This window comes from Bubalus bubalis, chromosome 3 (genome assembly GCF_019923935.1).
Source record: "Bubalus bubalis isolate 160015118507 breed Murrah chromosome 3, NDDB_SH_1, whole genome shotgun sequence".
Lineage (NCBI taxonomy): Eukaryota > Metazoa > Chordata > Mammalia > Artiodactyla > Bovidae > Bubalus > Bubalus bubalis.
Window position 1 is genome coordinate 134501000 of NC_059159.1, and position 25840 is coordinate 134526839.

Sequence of the window (25840 nt, forward strand, 5' to 3'; positions counted from 1 at the left end):
GGAAATCAGTCCTGAATATTCACTGGAAGGACTGATGCTGAAGCTCCAATACTTTGACCACCTGATGCCAAGAGCTGAGTCATTGGAAGAGACCCTGATGCTGGGAAAGATTGAAGGCAGGAGGAGAAGGAGACGACAGAGAATGAGATGATTGGATGGCATCACTGACTCAATGGACATGAGTCTGAGCAGGCTCAAGGAGACGGTGAAGGACAGGGAGGCCTGGCGTGCTGCAATTCATGGGGACACAAAGAGTCAGTCACAACTGAGTAACTGAACAGTAGGAATCCAGACTCTTCACTGGAAATAAGATAAACTTTAAAATCAAATTCAAAACCTTGTTAGACTAAATTTGAATTTAAAATATCATGAACACATGCTTTTACCATTTAAAACAATTCTCTAGCTCTTTCTGTTCATAAATTGTAGAAGCACTGAGCCTCCTTTGTACCTACATTGCCATGTCTACCATCTCAACTGAAAGGGATCGATATTACCTTAGTGAAATGACCACTTTCATATTTACAGCAGCAAATGCAGAAAATGAGCGCAGATCTGGAGCAGTGTGCATGCAAGGATGCCTAAGAAACTTCTGGGGCCATATTAAAGGACACACAATCATTTTGAAGGGTCCTCTGCTGACCAAAGGTAGGACAGTGTAGCTATCAGACATATTGATTGCAGTGGTTTGAAACAGAAACATCAAATAGGAAAAAACACTTAATTTCCTCATAATGAAAACCTAACCACAAAGGAGAGATAAGAAAGCCTTCTTCAGTGATCAATGCAAAGAAATAGAGGAAAACAACAGAATGGGAAAGACTAGAGATCTCTTCAAGAAAATTAGAGACTCCAAGGGGACATTTCACGCAAAGATGGGCTCGATAAAGGACAGAAATGGTATGGACCTAACAGAAGCAGAAGATATTAAGAAGAGGTGGCAAGAATACACAAAAGAACTGTACAAAAAAGATCTTCACTACCAAGATAATCACAATGGTGTGATTGCTCACCTAGAGCCAGACATCCTGGAATGTGAAGTCAAGTGGGTCTTAGAAAGCATCACTACGAACAAAGCTAGTGGAGGTGATGGAATTCCAGTTGAGCTATTTCAAATCCTGAAAGATGATGCTGTGAAAGTGCTGCACTCAATATGCCAGCAAATTTGGAAGACTCAGCAGTGGCCACAGGACTGGAAAAGGTCAGTTTTCATTCCAATCCCAAAGAAAGGCGATGCCAAAGAATGCTCAAACTACCGCACAATTGCACTCATCTCACACGCTAGTAAAATAATGCTCAAAATCCTCCAAGCCAGGCTTCAGCAATATGTGAACCGTGAACTGCCAGATGTTCAGGCTGGCTTTAGAAAAGGCAGAGGAACCAGAGATCAAATTGCCAACATCCGCTGGATCATGGAAAAAGCAAGAGAGTTCCAGAAAAACATCTATTTCTGCTTCATTGACTATGCCAAAGCCTTTGACTGTGTGGATCACAATAAACTCTGGAAAATTCTGAAAGAGATGGGAATACCAGACCACCTGACCTGCCTCTTAAGAAACCTGTATGCAGGTCAGGAAGCAACAGTTAGAACTGGACATGGAACAACAGACTGGTTCCAAATAGGAAAAGGAGTACATCAAGGCTGTATATTGTCACCCTGCTTATTTAACTTATATGCAGAGTACATCATGAGAAACGCTGGACTGGAAGAAGCACAAGCTGGAATCAAGATTGCTGGGAGAAATATCAATAACATCAGATATGCAGATGACACCACCCTTATGGCAGAAAGTGAAGAGGAACTACAAAGCCTCTTGATGAAAGTGAAAGAGGAGAGTGAAAAAGTTGGCTTAAAATTCAACATTCAGAAAACTAAGATCATGGCCTCTGGTCCCATCACTTCCTGGGAAATAGATGGGAAAACAGTGGAAACAGTGTCAGACTTTATTTTTTGGAGCTCCAAAATCACTGCAGATGTTGATTGCAGCCATGAAATTAAAAGACGCTTACTTTTTGGAAGGAAAGCTATGGCCAACCTAGATAGCATATTCAAAAGCAGAAACATTACTTTGCCAACAAAGGTCCGTCTAGTCAAGGCTATGGTTTTTCCTGTGGTCATGTATGGATGTGAGAGTTGGACTGTGAAGAAAGCTGAGTGCCAAAGAATTGATGCTTTTGAACTGTGGTGTTGGAGAAGGCTCTTGAGAGTCCCTTGGACTGCAAGGAGATCCAAACAGTCCATTCTAAAGGAGATCAGTCCTGGGTGTTCTTTGGAAGGACTAATGCTAAAGCTGAAACTCCAATACTTTGGCCCCCTCATGGAAAGAGTTGACTCATTGGAAAAGACTCTGATGCTGGGACGGCTTGGGGGCAGGAAGAGAAGGGGACGACAGAGGATGAGATGGCTGGATGGCATCACCGATTCGATGGACATGAGTTTGGGTGAACTCCAGGAGTTGGTGATGGACAAGGAGGCCCGGCGTGCTGCAATTCATGGGATCGCAAAGAGTCGGACACGACTGAGTGACTGGACTGAACTGACCTGAACCACCAAACTTAAAGTTCACCTTAGAAGCTGTCTAGGACATCAATTCTTATTTTTGGGTTTTTTCATTTTGGAAACCTAGAAGATAAAATTTGAGCTATGTTTCAGGTAAACAAATAGTTTATAAGGGAAAGCTCTTGGGATAGTTGTCACTAATCAAAAAGATCTGTTCACAAAAGCTGTTGAATGTTAGGAAGAAGCTAATGGGGGAGCCAGAGGCCATAGGCACCTGAGACCACTGGTCATTTGTAGTGCCATGCAGGGGGAGAATGTGGGCCTACTGGTGCAATGAGGGCATTTACAACCTTCCCTGAGATGTGTTTTCCTAAAAAGATCAAAGCTGTATCTAATTAAGCCTGGATCTAATATCTGGTTGATAGGAAGTATCAGGAGATAGACGAATATAAAGACATACTTGGGTACAGTCACCCAAATCCAGAGCTTGGTGGCCACTACAGGATAATATGCCTCAAGGACATTCATCACATAAATGGCAGGGGTATAAGCCATAGAACAGAGCACATCTCAACCAAATGACATGTGTGGAGACCTTGTTCAATCCTGATTTGAACAGTTGTAAAAAGACAATTAAGGGCCACTTGGAGAAAGTGGAACTCAGAGGAAATATTAGGGAAAACTGCTATCTCTGGGTTTTTTTGCACCTAAGTTTTTATTTTGAGATCATTTTCAAGATGCATGCTGTTATCAGAAAAACTAGAAAGATCCCAGCTACCCTTTGCCCAGCTCCGTCCATGGTGACATTTTGCAAAACAGTTGTACAGTATCACAGTGGTAAGATAACAAAATACAGTCAAGATGCAGGACGTTTCCATTGCTGCAGAGATCTCTTCAGGCTTGTAGCTCTATCCTCTTCTCACTGCCTCCCCCACCTTAACCCCCCAGCAGCCAGTCTTGGAGGGTTAAGGACCAGTCTGTCCTCCACTCCTTTCATTTTGTCATTATGTTCATGGACTCACATTTTAGGTATCCTTTTGGGACTGGCTTTTTCACTCAGCATCATTCTCTGGAGATTTGTCCAGATCTGTGTATATCAATAGTTCCATTTATTGCTGACTAGTATTTGTCATTTTAGAAAAAGGTAATCATTTCACAATATATATACTTATGTGTATTCCTTAAACCTACATAATGTTATACATCTGTTACATCTCAAAGCTGGGAAAAATAAATAAAAGTTCATTGTACAAGACGAAAAAAATGAGCAATAAAATACAATGCCAAATAATAGAATGTTTCTTTTTTTTTGTTTGTGTGTGTGTGGGTGGGGGCGGGGGGGAAGAATCCCTTATCTCTTAGAGATATTGTAGGATTTTCAGATGAGATGATGTCGTGGCTGGGATTTGCTTTAAAATAATCTGAGCAAAGGGAGTTATAAATGAATCATGATTTCTATGTTAGTAATTAGAAGAGTTAGCTGTTGGGAACATGGGATTCAAGGTCCTATTCTTTCTTCTTCTTGAGTGTTTGAAACTTTACGTTATTAAATGTTAAAAATACAGCAATCCGAGCCCCTTTTTTAGACAGATGGAGCCAGCTACAGGAACTAAAAATGAGCCAATAAATAAGTAAATGGCAGGGACAGAAAAATGTTTGCTTTTCACTGGGAGCTTTCCTGTTCAGTTTGATGTGTTGCTCTGTACCTGAATTATTTTAAAATAATTTTAAAGTTACTCTAAAAACAATTTAATTGTGCAAATAATACAAGAAGTAAGCACTTCTGTTGCATGACCTCGTTGCCTGTGTGAGAAGAAATAATGGTGATTGGGGAGTAAATAGAATCCCATTAAGCATAATATCTTGAGTTGTCCTTTGTCTCCAAGTCCTAAACCAGTCTCATCACATGGCTTCCTGAGGATTCCAATTGCTTAGCTTCCCAGGTGGCTCCATGGTTAATAATCTGCCAATGCAAGACATATAGGAGATGCGGTTTGATCCCTGGGTTGGGAAGATCCTCTGGAGTAAGAAATGGCAACCCTTTCCAGTGTTATTGCCTGGAAAATCCCATGGACAGAGGAGCCTGGCAGGCTACAGTCCATGGGGTCGCAAAGAGCTGGACACAACTGAGTACACATGCACTCACATCTCTTGTTTGTTACAGTCTAAAGAAGGCTTTTTGTATTGGAGTAAATTCAGGTATTGATAAAATTCTAACCTTTGTAGACAAAACCTTCTTGTGGGTAAGATAAGCATTGCTAGATATGTTTTCGTGACAGACCACAGGCTTTCATTTTTTTTTTTTAATTGATTTTTATTGGAGTGTAGTAGTTTTACAATGTTGTGTATTAGTTCATCTTTACTTTTTTCTTTTTGGGTGGTGTCCTTCTCTTGGTCCATGACTGTGAAAAAACAATACTAGTCTTTCCTCATGTTTGGCAAATTTTATGTTTAACTGTACTTTTCCTTTCTCATTCATTCATTAGTTCATTTATGTTTCTTGAGAAGCCACTAAGATCCAGGCACTGTTGGAAACAGTTTATATAAACAAAGATTTCCAGAATCCTGTTTAAAAGGGGTTTACTTGAGCCATGAATCAGAAACTGTCCTGATGACATTGATCATAGTATACTAACCAACGTAGTAGGGCTGAGGTCACACAGTAACACTAAGAGCATAATTTAATGTTATAAATACTTCCTCCCCTATCAGTATTCAAAGTAGTAAGAAGAAAAAGAATAACTGACACATAGCCTTTCCTATGAATCAAGCCATACTTTAACCATTTCACATATATTGATATAATGCTCACCACAGCTTTCTGTGGTATGTGCTTTTGTGGTTCCCATTTTGCAGATGAGAAGACTAAGGTACAGAGAGGTGAGGTAACTTGCCTAAGATTACAAAGCAATGAGTGGAGTGTCAGAGTCGGGATTTGAACTGAAGACAACTGGCACAAAGCCAAATATTTCTCTCTTGCAACTTAGCTATGGAACCCAAGTAAAGATTTTTCTCTTGGTTTCCATTTCCGTTGACCAAACTATTATTTTCCCAACTGTTCCTTGGAAATCAACAGATGTTCCCTGAAAAAAAAAAATGTTTCGTGGAAAAATATTTAAGCCAGCATTTTTCCAATGTATATAGAGGTTATTTATACTGAGTACTTCTCAGAGAATTTAGTGTTGAGTGTATACTATAAATCACCAAGAGGACCATTTATCTTTTACAGTTCTAAAATTATTTTTTCATGGAATGTTTTTTTCTTGTTTTGTTTTTACAGGACATCTATAGAAATCTCAAGGAACTTAAAGTTCCATGCCATTTCTGTACTCTTAAATGTCTTCCACTCTTCCACACCATTCGCTTCTGTGCTGTTACCCAAGTACTCTCTCTCAAATGCAGACTCAGATGTTTCCACTCTCTAAGACACCATGTGGTGAACCCTCATTGCTTTTGGGGTATATTCATTGCATTGAAGAACCTTGCTGGCTTTGTTGGCCTCTTCTGCTGCTTCTTTGTGGGTCAGTGGACCATGAACAGCTCCTCCTCTGCTCTATGCTGCCTCGCTTAGATCTGTTCCCTCTGCATTCGCTTGAAAAGCCTTTCTTTGCACTCCTATCATCAACCGAAACAATTCTCACTTGTTTAAAATTTGGCTTAGACATTCCATTTCCTGTGGACCCTGTCTTGAAAACCTCCTGTAGGCCAGGTCTCCGTCTTCTCAATCTATGTAGAGTCTGTCCTGGTCTGTATGTATGTATTACAATTACTTGCCATTAAACCAAGAGTTCCCTAAAGACTTGTTTTTACATTTCATACCTAGCAAATTATTACCTGCACAAAGCAGTTTCTCCATAAATACTTGAATGGATGCCATTTTCCAGAAGCTCTAACTGTTAGCAATGTATTCCTTATGTTGACCTAAAATCTGGTTCTTTCCAGTATTATCACATTGAATATATTTCATTATTTTTGCTCATAACAACCTATCTAATAATACTGTATTATTTCAATATAGTATTTGGGTTCCCCTCAAGTCTTCTCCATGTGAAACTTATTTATTTATTGTTTTTATATTTTTATGAGCTATATGCCTAGAAGTGGCATTGCTGGAATATCCATATGAAACTTTTTTAAACAATAGAGCATTAGTGCTCAGTTACTGATAGGTAGTCAGAATTGAACACTGCATTCCAGATAGTATTAAAGCAGTTTTAATTTTTATAGAAACCCACATGTTTTCCATCAGTTATTACCAAACCTTTTTTCCCTCATCTTCTGCTTATGCTTATTGAATTCCATCTTATTTTGACCTGATCATTTTAATCTTGATTAGATCATCTCTTGTTTGAAGCAGCTTTGTGTTATCTTCAAATTTTATGTACACACCTGTTGTTTCTTCATCCACATCTCAGAACAGAAAACGGTTTCCCATAATTTCCAATAGAGAACTCATTCTAGGTTACTCCTGAGTCATCCTAACCACATCCTAGTTACAGTTCCTCTTGTCTTCAGTCTGTCTGTCCAGTTCTACAGCACCTCACCTGTTTTGCACTTATCCAGAGCTTATTTCAGCACATGCTTTGTGGAAATACAGACCGTGAGTCTACAATTCATAAATTGAGTTCAGCTTTTTATTTTAGTTGACACCTGTAAACTACCTAGCCCCTTCACCCTGACTCCAGTTTCTCAAGTTTTAAATGGAATAACTAGTCTTAAGTTTTTCTGTAAAAATTTAATTTGAGGATCAGAAGGGTACGTGGTGCTCCATCCTTCTCAGTGACGGCGTTCTAATACATTTTCTCAGGTTTTAAAAGGTTGCAAAAAGAAGAAAGGAAAGGGAAAGAGAAAAGGTGTCCAGAAGTCTCTATATGGAGAAAGAGACATTGCCTCTAAGAAGCCGCTCCTGAGCCCTATCCCTGAGTTGCCAGAGGTCTCTGAGACGCCATTGGTTGGGAGCCTCGTCCGGAGAATGTACCCAGGTAGCGCTTTGTCACCATTGTATCTCTTCTCCTCTCTGTTGCCATTTCACTCTCTTTTTTTCCCCTTTTCTCTTCATTGTGTCAAGAATACATAAATTTAAAACAGCAACTTTCCCTCCTATTCCCACAAGAATGTTAAGAAGCAATGGGCAACTTCCCTGGTGGTTCAGCGGCCGAGACTCCAGGCTTCCAATGCAGGGGGTGTGAGTTTGGTCCCTGGTCGGGGAACTAAGATCCCACATGCTACAAGGTGTGGCCAAAAAAGCGTGTTTTTGTTGTTGTTGTTGTTGTTGTTGTTGTTGTTTTTTAAAGCAGTAGTTCTTTAACTTTCAGGTCACCTAGACCCTTTTCAGAATCTGCTGGACACCCCCTCTCCCCAGAGAAACTCAGACACAGTAGATTGCATGTAATTTTAGGGGAAAGAATTTCCTTTTACCCTGTCTTTGCTTTTTAAAGCATTTTGGTAAAGCAAAATGACTTCTGAGTGGTGGTATATTCCATTGCTGAAAGTCAACTGGCTCAGTAATAGGTGTATCTTCTATGAATTAAAAATAAAATTAAAACAAACAAACAAAAAAATTGCCCTGAAAAAACTTCAGTAGAGTTGGCACTGCTAAACATCTTCTGGAAAGATTTATAAATCAAACTTGATTACTTGGAAAATTTTGTTGAAAAGGAAGATTAAGTCTGTTGATACCCTGATAAAAATTGGATTGGAGTTACATCTGGTTGGTTAATGCTTGAGTTTCAATCGACTAAATCATCCTGAAAATTGAAAATGAGTTCATTTGGTGCATGAATTTTGTATGGAACCAGTTTTAAAATAGCTTCCTTTGTCACTCATCAAATATTTATAGCCTACATTCCATTTGCAACATACTATAAAGGATCTATCATAGAGTCAGGGGTGAATATGGTACATGTCATTATGGACTCTTGGTGTCTGCTTCCCAGGTAGCACTAGGGGTAAAGAATCCGCCTCCTAATGCAGGGGACAATGGGATGGAGACACAGGAGATATGGGTTCAGTCCCTGGGTCGGGAAGATCCCCTGAAGGAGGAAATGGCAACCCACTCCAGTATTCTTGCCTGGATAATTCCATGGACAGAGGAGCCTGGCAGGCTACAGTCCACAGGGCCACAAAGAGTCAGACACACTTAGCAACTGAGCACAGTGCTGCTTAGCCTTTAGGACTTAGCCAGGCTGGCTGTGTTCCCAGGAAAACTCTTTGTTCACATTATACCTTTACCACCTGGTTTATAATGATCTGTCCACCATCTTCCCCTGCAAGTTTTCGTTCCCATGAGACTGAAAACTAAGACCTATTTTCATTATATCCCCAGTTCCTCATAGGGTTTTTTCTAAAGGCATTTGAACAGTGACTGTTAGTGCATATCTTCCATCATGCATCCTATTAGAGAATTTCTTTTCAAAAATACCTGAAGCTTTTTTTTGATCTGTAGGTTTCATCTGCTCTGAGGGTCTGAAGCCATCTCCATCCCTCTGTCTCTCTTCTTCCCTCCATCCTTCTCCCCTGCCTTCCTTTTCTAGTATGTTAATCTCATGAAAAATACACAAATATCAATGTTTTAAAGTTATTTAAAGAGCCCAATTGACATATGGGTTGGTTGGCACCAAGGGGCTTCTGTCCTCTGTTATCTCTAGCTTTCTGTGACATGATTGTAAGTACCCAAGTCAGGGTTGTATAAATACCTTTTCAAACTGACAGGTTGTTTTGTAGGTGTGGGGCTCAGCTTATGTTTTTATCTTTCAGTTTCAATTTTGTTTGAAACATTTTTTATACACATTTGACTGACCAATTAAAAACTTTATTATCTGCAATAACCAGAGAGATGACTTCTCATGGTACTGAGCTTGAGAGCTCACAAAGCCTGGATTCACTTAGGCTGTATTATGCGACCTGAAAACCTTGATGATGTATTTTTCACCTGTGATGTAACACCAGGTGCCAGAAACACACGGCAGGCTCCAGATGACATGTCTTCTTGGAGGGTGAATTATAGTCAGAGATGGAAATGGAATGGGGGGGATTTCTAGAGAATGGAAACCAACAGGGCTGTATTTGAGGGTATGGTGCAGTTCATGTTAATTTTTTAACACAGGGCATACGACCTGAGTGTCTTCAGAAGTATCCTTTTAACGAAGTCCTCAAATGCCCCCAGAATTCCAGATTTTCTCTTTTCTATTTCAAGGGGGAACACAGATAGAAAAGTTTCCAAAGCACAGTGTTGCCCGTTTTCAGTAATTCATTTTCTGGGAAATGGAAAATGTGTCTGCCTCACGCTAACTGACCTTGTAGGATGCGAAGCACATTAGAATAGAGGAAGCCATTTCAGATACGGTTCTCATTTCCCTGGTCTCGGGTTGTGTGTTTTATTAATTCATGCATTAAGTACATATTTTCTTAACCTGTAGGTTGAGGAAGAACTGAGCAAGACAGACTGCTGACAGATGGGGGGTGGGCGGTGAGCAAGCACAGGGTGGTATTTGTAGGTCTTGTGACTTTTTGAAAGCTTGAAATGCAGACAGATACAATTTGGCACCTGTTTTGATTTGTGAAAGTTTATTTCCATTGTTGCTTTTTAATTCAATTTAACCTTATTTACATACCCTTAGATGATTTCAACTCAAATGGTAAATATGAAGAAATGATGCTTCTGAAGAGAGAAAATATTTTGTCTCAGGACCCAGAAGATTGGCAGGTAATTCAAGGCTTTAATAAAGACGATGCATCTGAATCCTGCAGCTCTGACATGAAAAGTTCCTCATCTTTTAGTAATGCTACTTTTGAGCAAGATGCAAATATAAACTCTATAGAAATGGATGAAAATGAAAATATCCCAAAAGCAATTACGTTGGAAAGTGAAAACGAACTAAAAACCGGGACTGAGTGTGAAAACAGCTGTATTTCTTGTACTTTAGTGACTGTAACACCCATTGTATCAGATAATCCAAAACCCAATTTTCCCCTGCAGTCCCAAGAAGTTTCTGCTGCTGGTCAAAATGTGGAAAACCTCTTTCAAATAGTTAAAATCTCAGAAGATATGAGCATCAAATGTGAAAAACAGAGTGGCTTCTCAGTCATTCCAGAAGACAAACTACAGACTGAGCATCTCATACCCGATTCACAAAAAGAATGTGATTGTTCAGAAGATGTCTTAACTGACCAGAGAAAAGTAAGTAAAAGTCAAGGTGAGGATTTGGGACGAAACTCCGCAGCCAGTTGCAGTGGTGTGAGTGACAGAGAAAGAAAATACAGAGGACGCTCTGTGGGTGGTTCTGATGGGCCTGGTTTACATTTGGAAAGAACCAACAACCTCCAACCTTCCTACAGCATGAGCAGCTTGGTAGAAATTAGTTTAGAAAATTCCCAACTGTGTGAAGATTTATCTGATTCCATTGAGCAAAGCCTTCAGAGAACAAAGAGCGAAACCAAAGTAAGACGCAGCTTGAGGCTGCAGAAAAGTATGGAAAGCGAAGGAGGGCTCGTGTGGGTTTCACCTCCACCGCCTCCTGCCTCCTGCGCTTCACAGAGAACCAAGAGGAGAACAGTAGGTACTCTTGACAGCAGAGGCTTCGAGCCTATGTCCTCCAGGCAGGATCCTTGCATGCTGCCCTTCACATCAAGTGAGGAGAATGGTAAGGGCTTTACCACTGCTCCTGATGCCAGTTTACCTGGGAAGAGGAGGAGGAGAAGCTTCTGTACCTCTACACTTGCCAATCCTAAAAGTACCACCCAGTCAAGAGGCTGCAAAAGAAGATCCTTTCTCAGCCAGAAGGGAGAGAACACGCTCCAGGAGACCTCGAGAGAATCAGACCTATCAGAGAACTAAAGCAGTCACTGACACTGCCAGCAGAGCAATTAGGCAAGAGAGAAGGTAACCCACCGTTCATGCCTGAAAGATTCTTTCATCCAGTTCCCATCTTTGTTCAACCTCAATGTTTTAAAAGTTTCCAATAAAATCATTTGAGTTGAACCTACATTTAAGGAGAAATAAGTGAATTTCTTCATCCTTCAAACCTAAATATATCCTCCCCTCAAAGGAGAAATGTTTTGTTGGTATTCTGTTAAAAAGGATTGGTTTCAGACCCAGCAACTTACCTCTTGAGTTTTATTTCATGTTGGCACATATTTACCACTGAAGCTTTAGAGTTTCTGTTGTGAAAAAGCATCTTCTCATCCACATAAAACAAGAACTGACTTGTTTTATGTGGATGAGAAGAGTTTTGGTTTGATTTTTTTTCTTTAACAAATTAATGCGATGACTGTAACTTTCTGAAAGTTGAAGGTTATATAAGGTTGAAAACTTAAAGCGGCCAGAGGTGTGGGGTATATTTTGTCTTGAAATATTGCCCCCAAAAACAACTAGGAAAGATGGAAATGATAAAACTTGTTTTGGTTTAAAGTTAAGAGAAGCTTTAATCATTTACTTCATCTCAAATAAAACTTTTAGCAGTTAGATTAAAAGCAAATCTTAAACATGGGATTTTGAAAAACTCTTTCAATAAGAATATTGCAAATCTATCACTATGAAATGAATCTATAATTTAGAAATAACTAATGTGAAAGCATTTTAACCTTCAAACAAGATTCTTGTATGTTTTGTCAGATAGGAACTGGGAGATTGGTTTTTGGTGAAAATATAAACAGTCTGATGGAGGACTCATCTCTCATGTTATTCAAATTAGTCACAGGTAATTTGGGATTTAATTTATGGTTCTCCATTAAAAAAAAAATCCAGAAAGAAACTCACTTGAAGGCCCCTAGAAAATTGGTTTACTAGAAACCTAGTGGTAGGCTGCTGGTTTCTTTCTTAACATGGCATTTTCCAGCCTTGCTAACTTTTTATTTCACAATACCAAGTACTAGCACTTGTTTTTTCCAGCTAAGTTCCAGCGATACATTCTGTCACTTGGCGACAGCAGTTTGAAAATCTAAATTGCTATATATCTAGAATTTGTGAATGTGCATAAATCATTGTATCATTAAACAATTGTTTTTGAAATCCTTTAAATCATTAAGCTCTCCCTCTCCCAGTGATCACAGAAACATGTTAACAAATAGGGCTCTCTATAAATAACACAACAGGGAAGAAAGCTCCTGCTGGGCGCCCATTTCCCCCTCCTCAGATAGAGACTATTTGTTACCTCCTTGGCACCAATAGGTCTGGGACTCCCGCTGCTAAAGACTAATGTATTTTACATTAACACTCGAAGTGATCCCCAATTTCTCCTGCTAAAGGGTGGATTGTTTCAGAAATTCTTTTATCTTTACAGGTAAATTATTTATGGACTTCTTTTCCCCACCCCCCACCACATTTATAGTTCGGTTTGGTTGACATATCTCTACCACTGGAAAAAACCAAAAGAAAAAAAAAAAGGAAACTTTTTGGTTTGGGTCATTTAAAAAGAAAAGGGGAAAAAAACTTTCAGAAACATACAATGTTAGAGGGTTTTAAAAAACTTTTTGCTGTTTATTCAACATAGAAGCTAAAATTACTGTTATTTTCTACCTTTTTTACTTTATATGATCTCAATTGTACTTGAATTTTTAGAATTTGACATGCTTTGTTTTATTCCCAAAAAAGTACTAACAAGGATTAAGACATATTTTGGTCCATATTTTTTTTTTTTATTGTGAATTTTTTTGCCTTGGTTTTTCAAATGTAAAATTGTTCTCTTTTCCTAGCATCTGCAGTTAAACAGATTAACACTTTACTAGTTTAAAATATTTCACTCTAAATTTTTTGTTGCTATCTGTAAAATAACAAATAGACTGTTTTTCTAAAAAAAGAAGTCTTGAGAAAGCATAACCACTTGGAGGTAATTTTGTGCACTGTCTCATTTATATCATAAATTGGTGATAAGTTAATGATTTCTGTATTTTCTCATGCTTGCTTCTTTTTAACTGTTTCTTTTCATTAATGGTTAAATCAAGAACTGGCCTGATCCTTTTTACTGCAGTAACCCTTGACATTTTGCCTTAGAAAAGTTTCCGCCGTATCTGCTCCCCTTGATTCTCACTTGTTCCAGAAGATGGCAGCATGACACCTGAAGTTACCCTGTGTGCACTGCCTTAAACTAGGGCAGTGCTCTACGGTTGCTATGGGTGCTTCCCCTTAACGTTTGTTTTCACTCCTTTTTATCACAAAGGTCGTTATGTGTCTGTTGAAAAAAGAGAACTGTGCAAAATGAAAAACTTTCTTCTACCCACTTGATGCCAGCATGCCTACAGCCACAGCTTTTTTTCCCCACCTTTCTAGGTGTCAACACCATTAACAGCAGGCAAACCTCTTCCAGACCCTTTGCCTGTGTAAACATAGGTTTTGTTGTTTTGCTTTGTTTTTTTAATTTAAAAAGTGGAAAAAATTTATTTCCTGAAACTTTTCAGTAAGAAGTTTATTTCGAGGTGCTTAAAAGTTTTTGTTTTGTTTTTTTTTAAACTGGAGGATAATTGGCTTTCATTGTTTTCTGATGGGATCACTCTGTATTCCATTTTACAACTTAAAAATTTTATTCAACAATATACAATGAATATCCCCATGATATTATGGACAGTTCTGGTGCTACTTCATCTTTTTAACCCCTGTCTCAGTTCAGTTCAGTCGCTCAGTTGTGTCCGACTCTTGGCGACCCCATGAATCGCAGAACACCAGGCCTCCCTGTCCATCACCAACTCCCGGAGTTCACCCAGACTCACGTCCATCAAGTCAGTGATGCCATCCAGCCATCTCATCCTCTCTTGTCCCCTTCTCCTCCTGCCCCCAATCCCTCTCAGCATCAGAGTCTTTTCCAATGAGTCAACTCGTCGCATGAAGGGGCCAAAGTACTGGAGTTTCAGCTTTAGCATCATTCCCTCCAAAGAAATCCCAGGGCTGATCTCCTACAGAATGGACTGGTTGGATCTCCTTGCAGTCCAAGGGACTCTCAGGAGTCTTCTCCAACACCGCAGTTCAAAAGCATCAATTCTTCGGCACTCAGCTTTCTTCACAGTCCATCTAGAGTGAGATAATTTGGATCTCTATAATGTAGTTCACCATCTCCTTAATAATGGACCCTAGTTGTCTCCAGTTTTGTGTTACTGAAAATTATGCCACACTAGGCTTGTTTGCAGAGAAGGGGATTGCACCCCACTCCAGTACTCTTGCCTGGCAAATCCCATAGATGGAGGAGCCTGGTGGGCTGCAGTCCATGGGGTCGCTAGGAGTCGGACATGACTGAGCGACTTCACTTTCACTTTCATGCATTGGAGAAGGAAATGGCAACCCACTCCAGTGTTCTTGCCCGGAGAATCACGGGAATGGGGGAGCCTAGTGGGCTGCCGTCTATGGTGTTGCACAGAGTTGGACACAACTGAAGCGACTTAGCAGCAGCAGCAGCAGCAGCAGGCTTATTTAAAAATGTAAGATAAATTCTTTGAAATTAAAATTAAATGATTATTCAGTTCATTTCTCTAGATCTTACGTAGCAAAGTTCCTTTATAAAGATTTCACCTTCTGCCCACCATATTCTTCCCCCATCACTTCATGCCACATTGCTTCCATTTTTTTCTGACTGCCCCCTCCCCACTCCCCTGACTTAAGCTATAGAATTAATTGAATGTGAGACTTAGACCTGGCATACCAAGAAGAAAATAATAATGCCTGATTTGTGCTTTATATTGAAAGAGCTTTTTTTTTTATTTACTTTTTAAAGTCAGGTTTATTGAGGTATAATTCACCTACAGTACAGTTTCCCTTTTTTAAGTGTACCGGTTTGAAGTTTGGCAAATTCACACAGTCATGTAACCACAGCCACGGCCAAGTAACAGAACATACTCATCACCCTGCAAAACATTTCCTCCTGCCAGTCGCAGCCAATCCCCTCGCCCCTGACCCCAGACCCTCACAATCACTCATCTGATTTCTATCCGTATACTGTTGCATTTTCCAGAATGTCATATAAATGGGATCATGCAATATATATCCTGTTGTGTCTGCCTTTTTGAACTAAGCGTAATGCATTTGGGATTTATCCATGTTGTATGTGGTAAGTAGTTGATTTCCTGTTTATTGCTCAGTAGTAGTCCATTTTATGGATGTACCACAGTTTATCCAATTCACCATTGATGAATTTGGTTTGTTTCTATATTTTGGCTTCTATAAATGAAGCTGCTATGAACATTCACATATGGATCTTTTTTATAGACACATGTTTTCATTTTTCTTGGTTAAATACCTAAAAGTGGGATTCCTGAGACATACAGCTGGGGTGTTTTTAAGAAACTGCCAAGTTTTTCCATAGCAGCTGTACCATTTTGCATCCTCACCTGCAACACATAATTTCTCCACATTTTCATCACCACGAGGTGTCAGCCTCGTTGCTTGTAGACATTCTTGTAGGTGTGCAGTCATATCCCATTGTGTATATTTCTTTAATGACTAATGATATCGAACATATTTTATTCCCTGTGCTTATTTGCCATTCTTATATCCTCTTTATTGAAGCTTCCGTTTAAATGTCTTGCCTACATTTTCATTTGTCCTTATTGTCTTTTTTTTTTAGTTGAAAGAGTTCTGCCTATATTTGGATACAATCCTTTATTATGTATCTATCTTGCAAATATTTTTCCCCCAGTCTGTAGCTTGTTTTTTAAAATTTTTTTAGAGTATCTTTTGAAAAGACATTTTATATCAAAAGTATTTTGATGTAATCTAATTTATCCCTTTTTTTTTTTTTTTTTCCTTGAATGGAACATGCTTTTGTAGCCTAAGAAATCTTTGACTAATTCAAGGGTACAAAGATTTTCTCCTAGGTTTTCTTCTAGAAATTGTATTGTTTTAATGTCAGGTATCAGATCCACTTTGAGATGATTTTTGTATAATCTGTGGGAACAGGGTTTTTTTTTTTGTTTTTTTTTTTTAATGGAATCCATTCAGCACCATTTGTTGAAAAGATTTTGCATTCCTTATTGAATTACAGTGGCACCTCTGTTGAAATCTGTTGACTTTGTATGTGTAGGTCTTTTTCCTGGACTTGATTCTTTTCCATTGATCTGTGTGTCTGTTCTTAAACCAACATTGAACCATCTTAATTACTGTAAGAAAGCTTGTTTTCCCCTTTACTGTGAATCTTTGTCATGGTTTTCATTTAAAGTTCTTTTTGTGAAGGAGGAAACCTGTGGAAGCAAAACGCTGACCAGACAATTCAATATGGAGCATATAATTCCACCCAGACATGCATTATCATTTAAGGCAAAAAGTCAGTAATACTAAGCTATCAGAAATAAGAGAAAGGAACCAACTTCCTTGTTGGGTATATTCAGCCTAATCTTCTCATGTAAAGTTTGCTACAGTTCTTGATTTTTAAATTGTCACCCTGAGACACTAAAATTTAGTCATTGAGAAAGAATTCTGTTCTTGACCACTGTATATTATCAGTAAGAAAATGAATTGAATAACGGTTCAGAGTTATGTTTGCTAAAAATGTCTGATTCAATTCTCATACATTAAGATTTGTATTATAACTTGGTTTAGTATTTAAAAAAAAAAAGTCACTAACCTTACTTGGAAAGCAGCCTTAGCATTTGAGAATTATTTCTTAACATGGGAAATTTTCCCTGTACATCCCAGGTAAGAAGATTGTAGATTGAATAATACATGTGCCAGGCATTAATTTCTAAGTAACCACTGCCTTCAAGGTGCTCAGTTTTCATTAAGGGGGATGTGAGGGCAGAATTCGGACTCTTGTTGACTATGAGGGCTACAGCCACGGTGACTGCAATCATGAAATTAAAAGACTCTTGCTCCTTGGGAGAAAAGTTATGACTAACCTATACAGCATATTAAAAAGCAGTGACATTACTTTGCCAACAAAGGTCCATCAGGTCAAGGCTATGGTTTTTCCAGTAGTCATGTATGGATGTGAGAGAGAGTTGGACTATAAAGAAAGCTGAGCACTGAAGAATTGATGCTTTTGAATTGTGGTATTGGAGAAGACTCTTGAAGAGTCCCTTGGACTGCAAGGGGATCCAACCAGTCCGTCCTAAAAGAAATCAGTCCTGAATATTCATTGGAAGGACTGATGCTGAAGCTGAAACTCCAATACTTTGGCCACCTCATGCAGCCTTTGAAAAGACCCTGATGCTGAGAAAGATTCTAGGTGGGAGGAGAAGGGGACAACAGAGGATGGGATGATTGGATGGCATCACCGACTCAATGGACATGCGTTTGAGTGAACTCCGGGAGTTGGTGATGGACTCGGAGGCCTGGCATGCTGCAGTCCATGGGGTCGCAAAGAGTCAGACACGACTGAGCGACAACTGAACTGAGGGCAGAATTATAATACATGAGGGTATGATTATAAAGGAATGCCCTGGACCTCTCAGCCCTCAAGCTGGCACCAACTTCAGGTAAGTTCATTTCTTTCTGGAGTAAGTGATGCTTGAACAAAATTCACTAGCAAAAGTTTTAGAGTAACAGGGATCCAGAGGGCACATTCTGTTCCGTATGTCTTTTCCTTGTTTACTGAGACAAGGCAGTGTGAGGGCTTCCCAAGTAGCTCAGCTGGTAAAGAATCTGCTTCCAATGCAATTCAGTTGACCCCAGTTCAATTCCTGGGTTGGAAAGTTCTCCTGGAGAAGGGATCGGCTACACACTCCAGTATTTCTGGTTTTTCCCGGTGGCTCAGGTGGTATAGAATACACCTGTAATGCAGGAGGTCTGGGTTTGATCCCTGGGTTGGGAGGATCCCCTGGAGAAGGGCATGGCAACCCACTCCAATATTCTTGCCTGGAGAATCCCCATGGACAAAGTCCATGGGGTCGCTGAGTCAGATATGACTGAGCACCTAAGCACAGCACATGCAGTGTGAAGTTGGGCTCATCTACATATTTTTAAAGTATTTTTCATCCCGTTGTATTCTAACCTATGAATATATCCAGATGAAGCATGGATTCAAAGCTAGACTAGGGATTATGAATTGTCTGTAAGAAAGTTTTTAAAAAAAAAATCTCCCTCCTTAAATGCTTCTGCATTTCTGTCTTTTATGCTACCAGATTTATTTGTAGTATGTCTGAAAGGTTGACTGTGGACTTAGATTCTTAGATCAAGTAAGCAGACTTTGGGGGGTGAAATTAAATTATGATAAATAATCACACATACAAAAAGATAGTGGATTTTTATTTGCAGGGGGGAGCCTTAGATTTATTTGAAGATTATTTTAGAACCATGATTTGGCTCTAGAAGGACTAATTGTACTATGACCTAACAGTTCCAAGTTTGTATGTCCAATTTTGTTCATTCTTTGATGCTTTTCTGTTTTTTTTTTGTTTTTTGTTTTTATGAAATTGTGGTACAGACTACAAGTAACATAATAGCTTTAGTGAGAAGGTGAGTAATTACTACCATTCTCATGATACATATTTCTTGTCCACATCTTCAACCAAGATCGTACTTAGCCTTGCTCTGACCTTGATTTTAAGATTTATTAGAAAAGTTTTGGAAAATTTTAGGATATTGGGAAGCAAGTATTTTCTGGAACTGCTTCTATTTTTTGATACTTTAAGCATTATATCACTTATATGAAAAGGGAAAATAAATGAGCATGCACATTAAAGAAAAAAATACTTTTGCATTTTCTAAGGCTGAGATTTCTAAAATTACCAACGACATGTTGGAAAGCACCCTTTTTAAATTTTCCTTTTTCTCATTTGTCCACAGCGCAATGTTGGACCAAATGGTTTAATTGATTTCTCTATGATAAAAGTGGCCTGTGGGGAGCAAACAGCTAGGTTTTGGTTTTTTTAGATATAATTCAAGAAAATTCAGATTTTATCATTTTGTTCTAATATAATTCAAGAAAATTCAGATTTTATCATTTTGTTCTAAGTTCCAAATTTCTAACTCTGTTTTCATATGAATTATTTAATCTCTAAAATTTAGAGACAGCACTTCCATTTACATCTAATAATTTTATTCTCACAGCTTTATTCACCCACTTAAAATTTGCTTTTTAAAATAAGTTCACTTTGGTAGTGTTTTGTCCTGTCAAATGTAGTCATCTGTTAATGGTGCCTTTACTTTCATCATTTAAAAACAAACTGCATTTCTGATGTCCCGGGTGCTTGCTAGTAAGCACAATGTCAATTTTTTTCTTTACTTAGACACATCAAACAGCAGCCCAGGAGCGTCAGTTGTTAGCAAAACTAGGTCTTTCCAAATGTATGGTCCAAACAGTGAAATAATTGTTTTTAGTATAAATTTGATGTCAATCAATTGACACTTCCTAGAGAAAGTAAGTAAAAAGATTTTTCGGTTCAAATTAGTTTGAGTGCTAGGCATTTGGATGTTGTTATGCCTAACATTTGAACACATACAATGTGTTCATTTTCCAATCATTCGTAACAGAGCAATAATGCAACGTGAGCAGTCTCTTCTTATTTGAAGTGTACATTAGGAATGAAGATTTCAGAAGTTAGGAGTCCCTAACTCAAACCTGAAAAACCTGGTGTTAGTCTTGGGTGATTTCCAGTGACCCCATGACCCCCTTCTTCCTGCCCCCTGTGTCGACTTGGAACTGGGAAGCCATTTTTGTTTTTGGAAGGGAAAGGAGACAGATATAATGAATGACTTTTATTGTGCAATATTTCAAACTCTCTTGAATGCATTTGAACGGGATGGAAACTGTTCTGCCCTATGTCACAGCCAAAACAAACAAAACATATTCCCTAAACCTGGATGTGTGTTTCTCTCAAACTGGCAGTAGTTAGAGCTAAACTCTCAAACAAGAATTTGGTTTGACAATTTTTAGCCCTTGTTCAATTAAATATGAGGGAAGGTCACAGCCAAAGCAAATACTGTGGGGAAAAATTAATACACATATTTACAGCTTGCAGGTGGCATTTGTTCTGAAACGTTAGATATTTGTCTTAAAGGATTGCATTTGTGGTAATACTTTGAAATGGACTACTTTTTTTTTTTTTGCTAATATTTTTAAAATGAACTCCTCTTCGATAATAGTAACTCCCAATGTAAATAAATTCTGCAGAGGTCCCTGAAGAGTGATAAATGCTTGAATTTAAGTATTTAAACATTTAGAAAGGCCACTAAGAACCTGAGAATTCTAGGAATATCAGACCCAGCAAATATGCCATAAAACTCCCTTGATGATAGCCCTCTCTGGCCCCCAAAGAACCCACTCTAGTGAGTATCAATGACTCCTTTATGGCAATGCCTCTGACACCGTTTACTGGCCCCAACCACCCCCGTCCAGGTTGTTAAGTATTCCCACCCTTTGGATCTGTGGGAAGAATTACTCTGTACCATCTAGATAATTCATTTTGTAATGCCCCATTGTGCTTCATGAGCCTAGCAAAATACATTTTTTATTAGTCACAATAGTAACTTTCAAATTTATGGTCACCTATGACCAACAGGCTCTTGGTTTGTGCCTTACCCAAGAAATACTGGAAACATAAATTGTTAAGCCAGGCAATCTGCCTCTCAAAATGGTAGCATGCAGACTTCAATCCACCTTTTAGGTCCTCCTTTCGAAATACAAAATTCTAACTTTCAGGGACCACTTTGTTGAGCAATATCAGACATCTGCGTGAATGGAAATAAGCCATTGGATCATGTCACTGGCCGTCAACTTTTCATTTAATAACAGTACAGATAAAACACCGCCTGCACCTTGCATTTTAGTTAGGAACACGGCACATTACCACAAAGGTTTCTACTTCCCAAGCATAGCAAGGTCCAATTATATTCCTATTAAACTAGCATGACTGGCATGTTCTGGATGTATAAATCATTTTAAGGAATGGATGCCTCGTTTTTTGCAGTCTGTCTGGATGGTGGGAAATAAGAAGTCTTCCATGAGCCAGTAAGTGGATGTCATTGAGGTCCACAGCTCTCAGGCCGTCAAGGAGCAAATGTGAACATGACATTCAAGATGGGAGGGCAAGGGGGTCAGAGTACAAGCTTCTTGGAAAAAAGCTGGCACTTGTTTTTCAGTTTTCGATATTGTTTTCCAAATTCTTAGTATTTAAACTTAAATGTGGTAGATAACGTGGGTTTCTTGCATTGAGTAAGGTAGGAATAATTGAACACTCTGATTTATCTACATTCTTCTCATTTATTTTAACCTGCGAGGGCATTGAAGTGAAAGTCACTCAGTCGTGTCCGACTCTGGGACCCTGTGGACTGTGCAGCCCACCAGGCTCCTCTGTCCATGGAATTCTCCAGGTAGGAATAAATACTGGACTGGGTTGCCATTCCTTTCTCCAGGGGATCTTTCTGACCCAGAGATTGAACTCGGGTCTCCTGCATTGCAGGCAGATTCTTTACTGTCTGAGCCACCAGGAAAGAGTTCCTTTTTTTACCTCAAATTTATTTTTAGATTTAAAACTAACATACCTCCCCCAAATGGAGCCTTTCAATTCCCAATGAGACTGCCTTTCCCCTCAGAGAGAAACAAACAACCCAACTTTCCTTTAAATAAATCACCCGGGTCCACCTACATATACTCTTAATTTGTAATCTAGGCCTGAACTTTACAGTTTTTTTGTCTTAACAAATCACATGATAGGAAAACATGCAAAACACCCTGCTATGGTATTGTCATGTATTCTCATGTCTCTGGAAGTATATAACAAGACACACCATTGTTCCTATATTATAAACAAGACAAACAATAGGGGAGTGATTTTCTCTGCTTGGTGGCCAGCAACAATAAAGCCTGGAAGAGACTGGGGGCTCTTGGTGTATTTCACACCTAGGTGCCTAAGGAGAACAGGCCATAGGGCTGCTTGTTGGCTGTTCTTGTAAAAGTTTAGTTGGAGGAGCCCTTGAGATCAGTAACTGTTGGCACATAACATTGAGTAGAGTTCCATGTGCTACACAATAGGTCCTTGTTAGTTATCCATTTTGAACATAGCAGTGTGTACATGACCTTCCCAAACTCCCTAACTATCCCATCCCCCTGGCAACCATAAGTTTGTTTTCTAAGTCTGTGAGTCTCTACTAGATGTTATATACCAATCTGAATGGGAGAGGGGTATGGGGGAGAATGGACACATGTTTATATGTGACTGAATTCTTTTGCTGTTCACCTGAAACTACCACAACATTGTTAATTGGCTATGCATGCTTGCGTGCTTAAGTTGCTCCATTTGTGTCCAACTCTTTGTGACGCTATAGACTGTAGCCCACCAGACTCCTCTGTCCATGGGATTCTCCAGGCAAGAATACTGGAATGGGTTGCCATGCCCTCCTCCAGGGGATCTTCCAGACCCAGGGATTGAACCCCTGTCTCTTATGTCTCCTGCATTGGCAGGTGGGTTCTTTACCATACCCCCATACAAAATAAAAAGTTTAAAAAGTAGTTTAGCCAGTTTCAAAATAAATAACTGTTGGGGTTTTGAAGCCATCCAAAATCTCTCATAAATAGAAGTCGCATCTATTTCCTTAAAACAAAGTGAATGATGAGTGTTGACTTACCCTTTCTTCTCTAATATAATTTGGGGGAGAGAGGGCAAGGGAGCAGGGAAGAAGTCAGAGGAAATACTGTTTAAGCTGGAAAGCAGGACCGTGTCTACATTTAGATGCCAACACCCTGAACAAGCAGCGTTCTCTGCTCAGGTCCTGAAGGACGTGCCCAGAGTCCTGCAACTGTCTTGTAAATGTCCGAATGGATTTATAGCCTGTTTTCTCCAAGAGAGGAAAACCATTTTAGGCAAATCGCAAACACTTTGGAGGTGTGTGTCCTTTGACATTTCACTGCCTTCCCGATTCTCATCCTGCCACGGGCACAAGCAAAGAGCCATTACCACCAGGCCAAAGCTGTAACAATATTAAGATGTTTTCCTCAACCTTGTCCCCAGAAAGATACTCCGTTTCCAGAAGATTGTTCTCCCTGGGGCATTACATCATGAATTGATTCAGCTCTTGGAGGAAGAAATTGGACAAAATATAATAGATGACCTCCTGGGGAAACATACTTAGGTTGTTAAGTATTCCCATCAGAAAACTAAGAAACCGCTTATATTTGACTACTCTGTCCACATTTAACCTTTCACCTTATTGCAGCTGAGCCGGGTGGTTTTTTTGCTACAAAGGTTTTTGTTTTAGTAGGGGTCAGAGGGAACATTTCTCCTTTATTATTTTTTTTAAGGAATACAAATATTCTTTGTTTTTGTCATTACACAGGCTTCCTCAGCTTCATGAGTTGTCCCCCAGATCCTGGATCAGGTTAGGATGCAGCCACCACAGAAGGGTGTCCCCACTCAGTGGATAAGCATGGCCTCCCCATGGGCAGTGGGAAGGGGGACAGCTGGGGGCAAGGGGAGCTGCTTCATCTAGTTAATTTTCCATAAGGGCTTTTTGGCCTTTGGGGCATCATGCCAACACAGAAGAAAGCCACGCTTGTGAAACGTTTGGGAGACATCACTTTGGTCCATCATGCAGATGGAGCGGTCCCTGGAAGCAGAATCTGCTGAACAAAAGGATCAAGTTTCCTCTTTCCTGGGAACCCGTTTCCCAAGCAGGATGCTAGTGATTGATGAAATAACTCCCATCCAATCAAGAGTGCAGTAAGAAATGTGAGAGCTATGTTCCAAGTTTTCATGTTGGAGTAGAGAAACGGGTGGGTGGAACTGGCCGGATATACATTGGCTGACTTCAGACAAGGACAACTTGGAAGTGTGGTTAGAGTGGACGGAAGAACTGATGAACCAGAGGAATTGCTAATAAAACAGCAAGGCTTTCATCACCCAGTGCCCAGCTGGTGACTGGAAGCTGATCAGTATCCAGAGCCTAGTTAACAGATTAGAGGACCATGGAGTGAGTTGGCAGTCTGAATTGGCAGGACAATTGACAACTAGATTGTCTGGGCCAAGTTCCTTTTCTGAGGCAGAAGCGTTCTAACCATGGCAGCAAACCTCAATTACTATCTTCTTCTCTCAACTTCTTGGTGGCTCAGTGGTAGGGAATTAGCCTGCCAGTACAAGAGATGCGAGTTCGATTCCTAGGTCAGGAAGATTCCCTGGAGGAGGAAATGGCAACCCATGCCAGTATTCATACCTGGGAGATCCCATGGACAGAAGACCCTGGTGGGCTGCAGTCCACGGAGTCTCAAAGAGTCAGACACAGTTCAGTTCAGTTCAGTCGTTCAGTCATGTCTGACTCTTTGTGACCCCATGGACTCCAGAATGCCAGGCCTCCCTGTCTATCACCAGCTCCCGGTTTACCCAAGCTCATGTCCATTGGGTCGGTGATGCCATCCAACCATCTCATCCTCTGTTGTCCCCTTCTCTTCTTGCCTTCAATCTTTCCCAGCATCAAGGTTTTCCAGTGAGTCAGTTCTTCGCATCAGGTGGCCAAAGTATTGGAGTTTCAGCTTCAACATCAATCCTTCCAATGAACACTCAGGACTGATCTCCTTTAGGATAGAGTGGTTGGATCTCCTTGCAGTTCAAGGGACTCTCAAAAGTCTTCTCGAACACCACAGTTCAAAAGCATCTATTCTTGAGTGCTCAGCTTTCTTTATAGTCCAACTCTCACAACTGAGCACAACTGAGTGCTGAGCACTCTCACCTCTCCCATCAAAAGATGAGTACAGTCTCCCTAGGGTGCTGAAATCAACTCCTTTATTCCTTATCCCAATAAAAGGCCTCTAGTGACCCCAACCAAGCCTCTGTCAGGCTCAGAGTGTTCAACTCTGCTTCTGAGGCGTGCATCTCAGGTGATTACAACAGCCTCTGTCAGACTGTAGGTCAAAGATGAGCATGGCAGAAGTTGGGTGAAAGAGGACATGTCTACTATTTTTGCATTTTTGTGTGACTCTATTATGATTTTATTTTTATTTATTTTTGCAATCAAGTACCAAATGCCACTGACTTTATTTTTGTTAATTTGTATTGGAGTATAGTTACTTTACAATTTTGTGTTAGTTTCTGTTGTATAGCAAAGTGAATTTGGTATATGTATACATACATCCCTTCTTTTTTGGATTTACTTCCCATTTAGGTCACCATAGAGCATTGAGTAGAGTTCCCTGTGCTATATAGTGGGTTCTTATTAGTTATCTATTTTATACATAGTATCAATAGTGTATATTTATCAATCTCAATCTCTCAATTCCTCCCAACCTCCTTCCCCCATTAGTATCCATATATTTGTGCTCTGCTTTGTAAATAAGATCATCTATACCAAATTTTGTGGTACATATACACAATGGAATGTTGCTCAGGCATAAAAAATAAAATTGAGTCACTTATAGAGATGTGGATGAACCTAGAGACTGTCATACAGAGTGAAATGTCAGAAAGAAAAAAACAAATATCCTAATTACCACATAT

The 25840-nt window shown here is 39.6% G+C and overlaps 1 protein-coding gene across 3 annotated transcripts in view; it reads left to right on the forward strand.

Annotated features, from left to right (window-relative positions):
- CDCA2 (cell division cycle associated 2) overlaps positions 1-11486 on the forward strand; it is a 44247-nt gene extending 32761 nt beyond the window's left edge. For all 3 annotated transcript variants that reach the window (XM_044940176.2, XM_006057340.4, XM_006057339.4), the window contains exons 14-15: positions 7308-7482; positions 10120-11486. In XM_044940176.2, coding sequence (XP_044796111.2) covers positions 7308-7482; positions 10120-11336 — 1392 coding nt within the window. In that variant the 3' untranslated portion in view covers positions 11337-11486. The remainder of the gene's footprint in view (positions 1-7307; positions 7483-10119) is intronic.
- The last annotated feature ends 14354 nt before the right edge of the window (positions 11487-25840 follow it).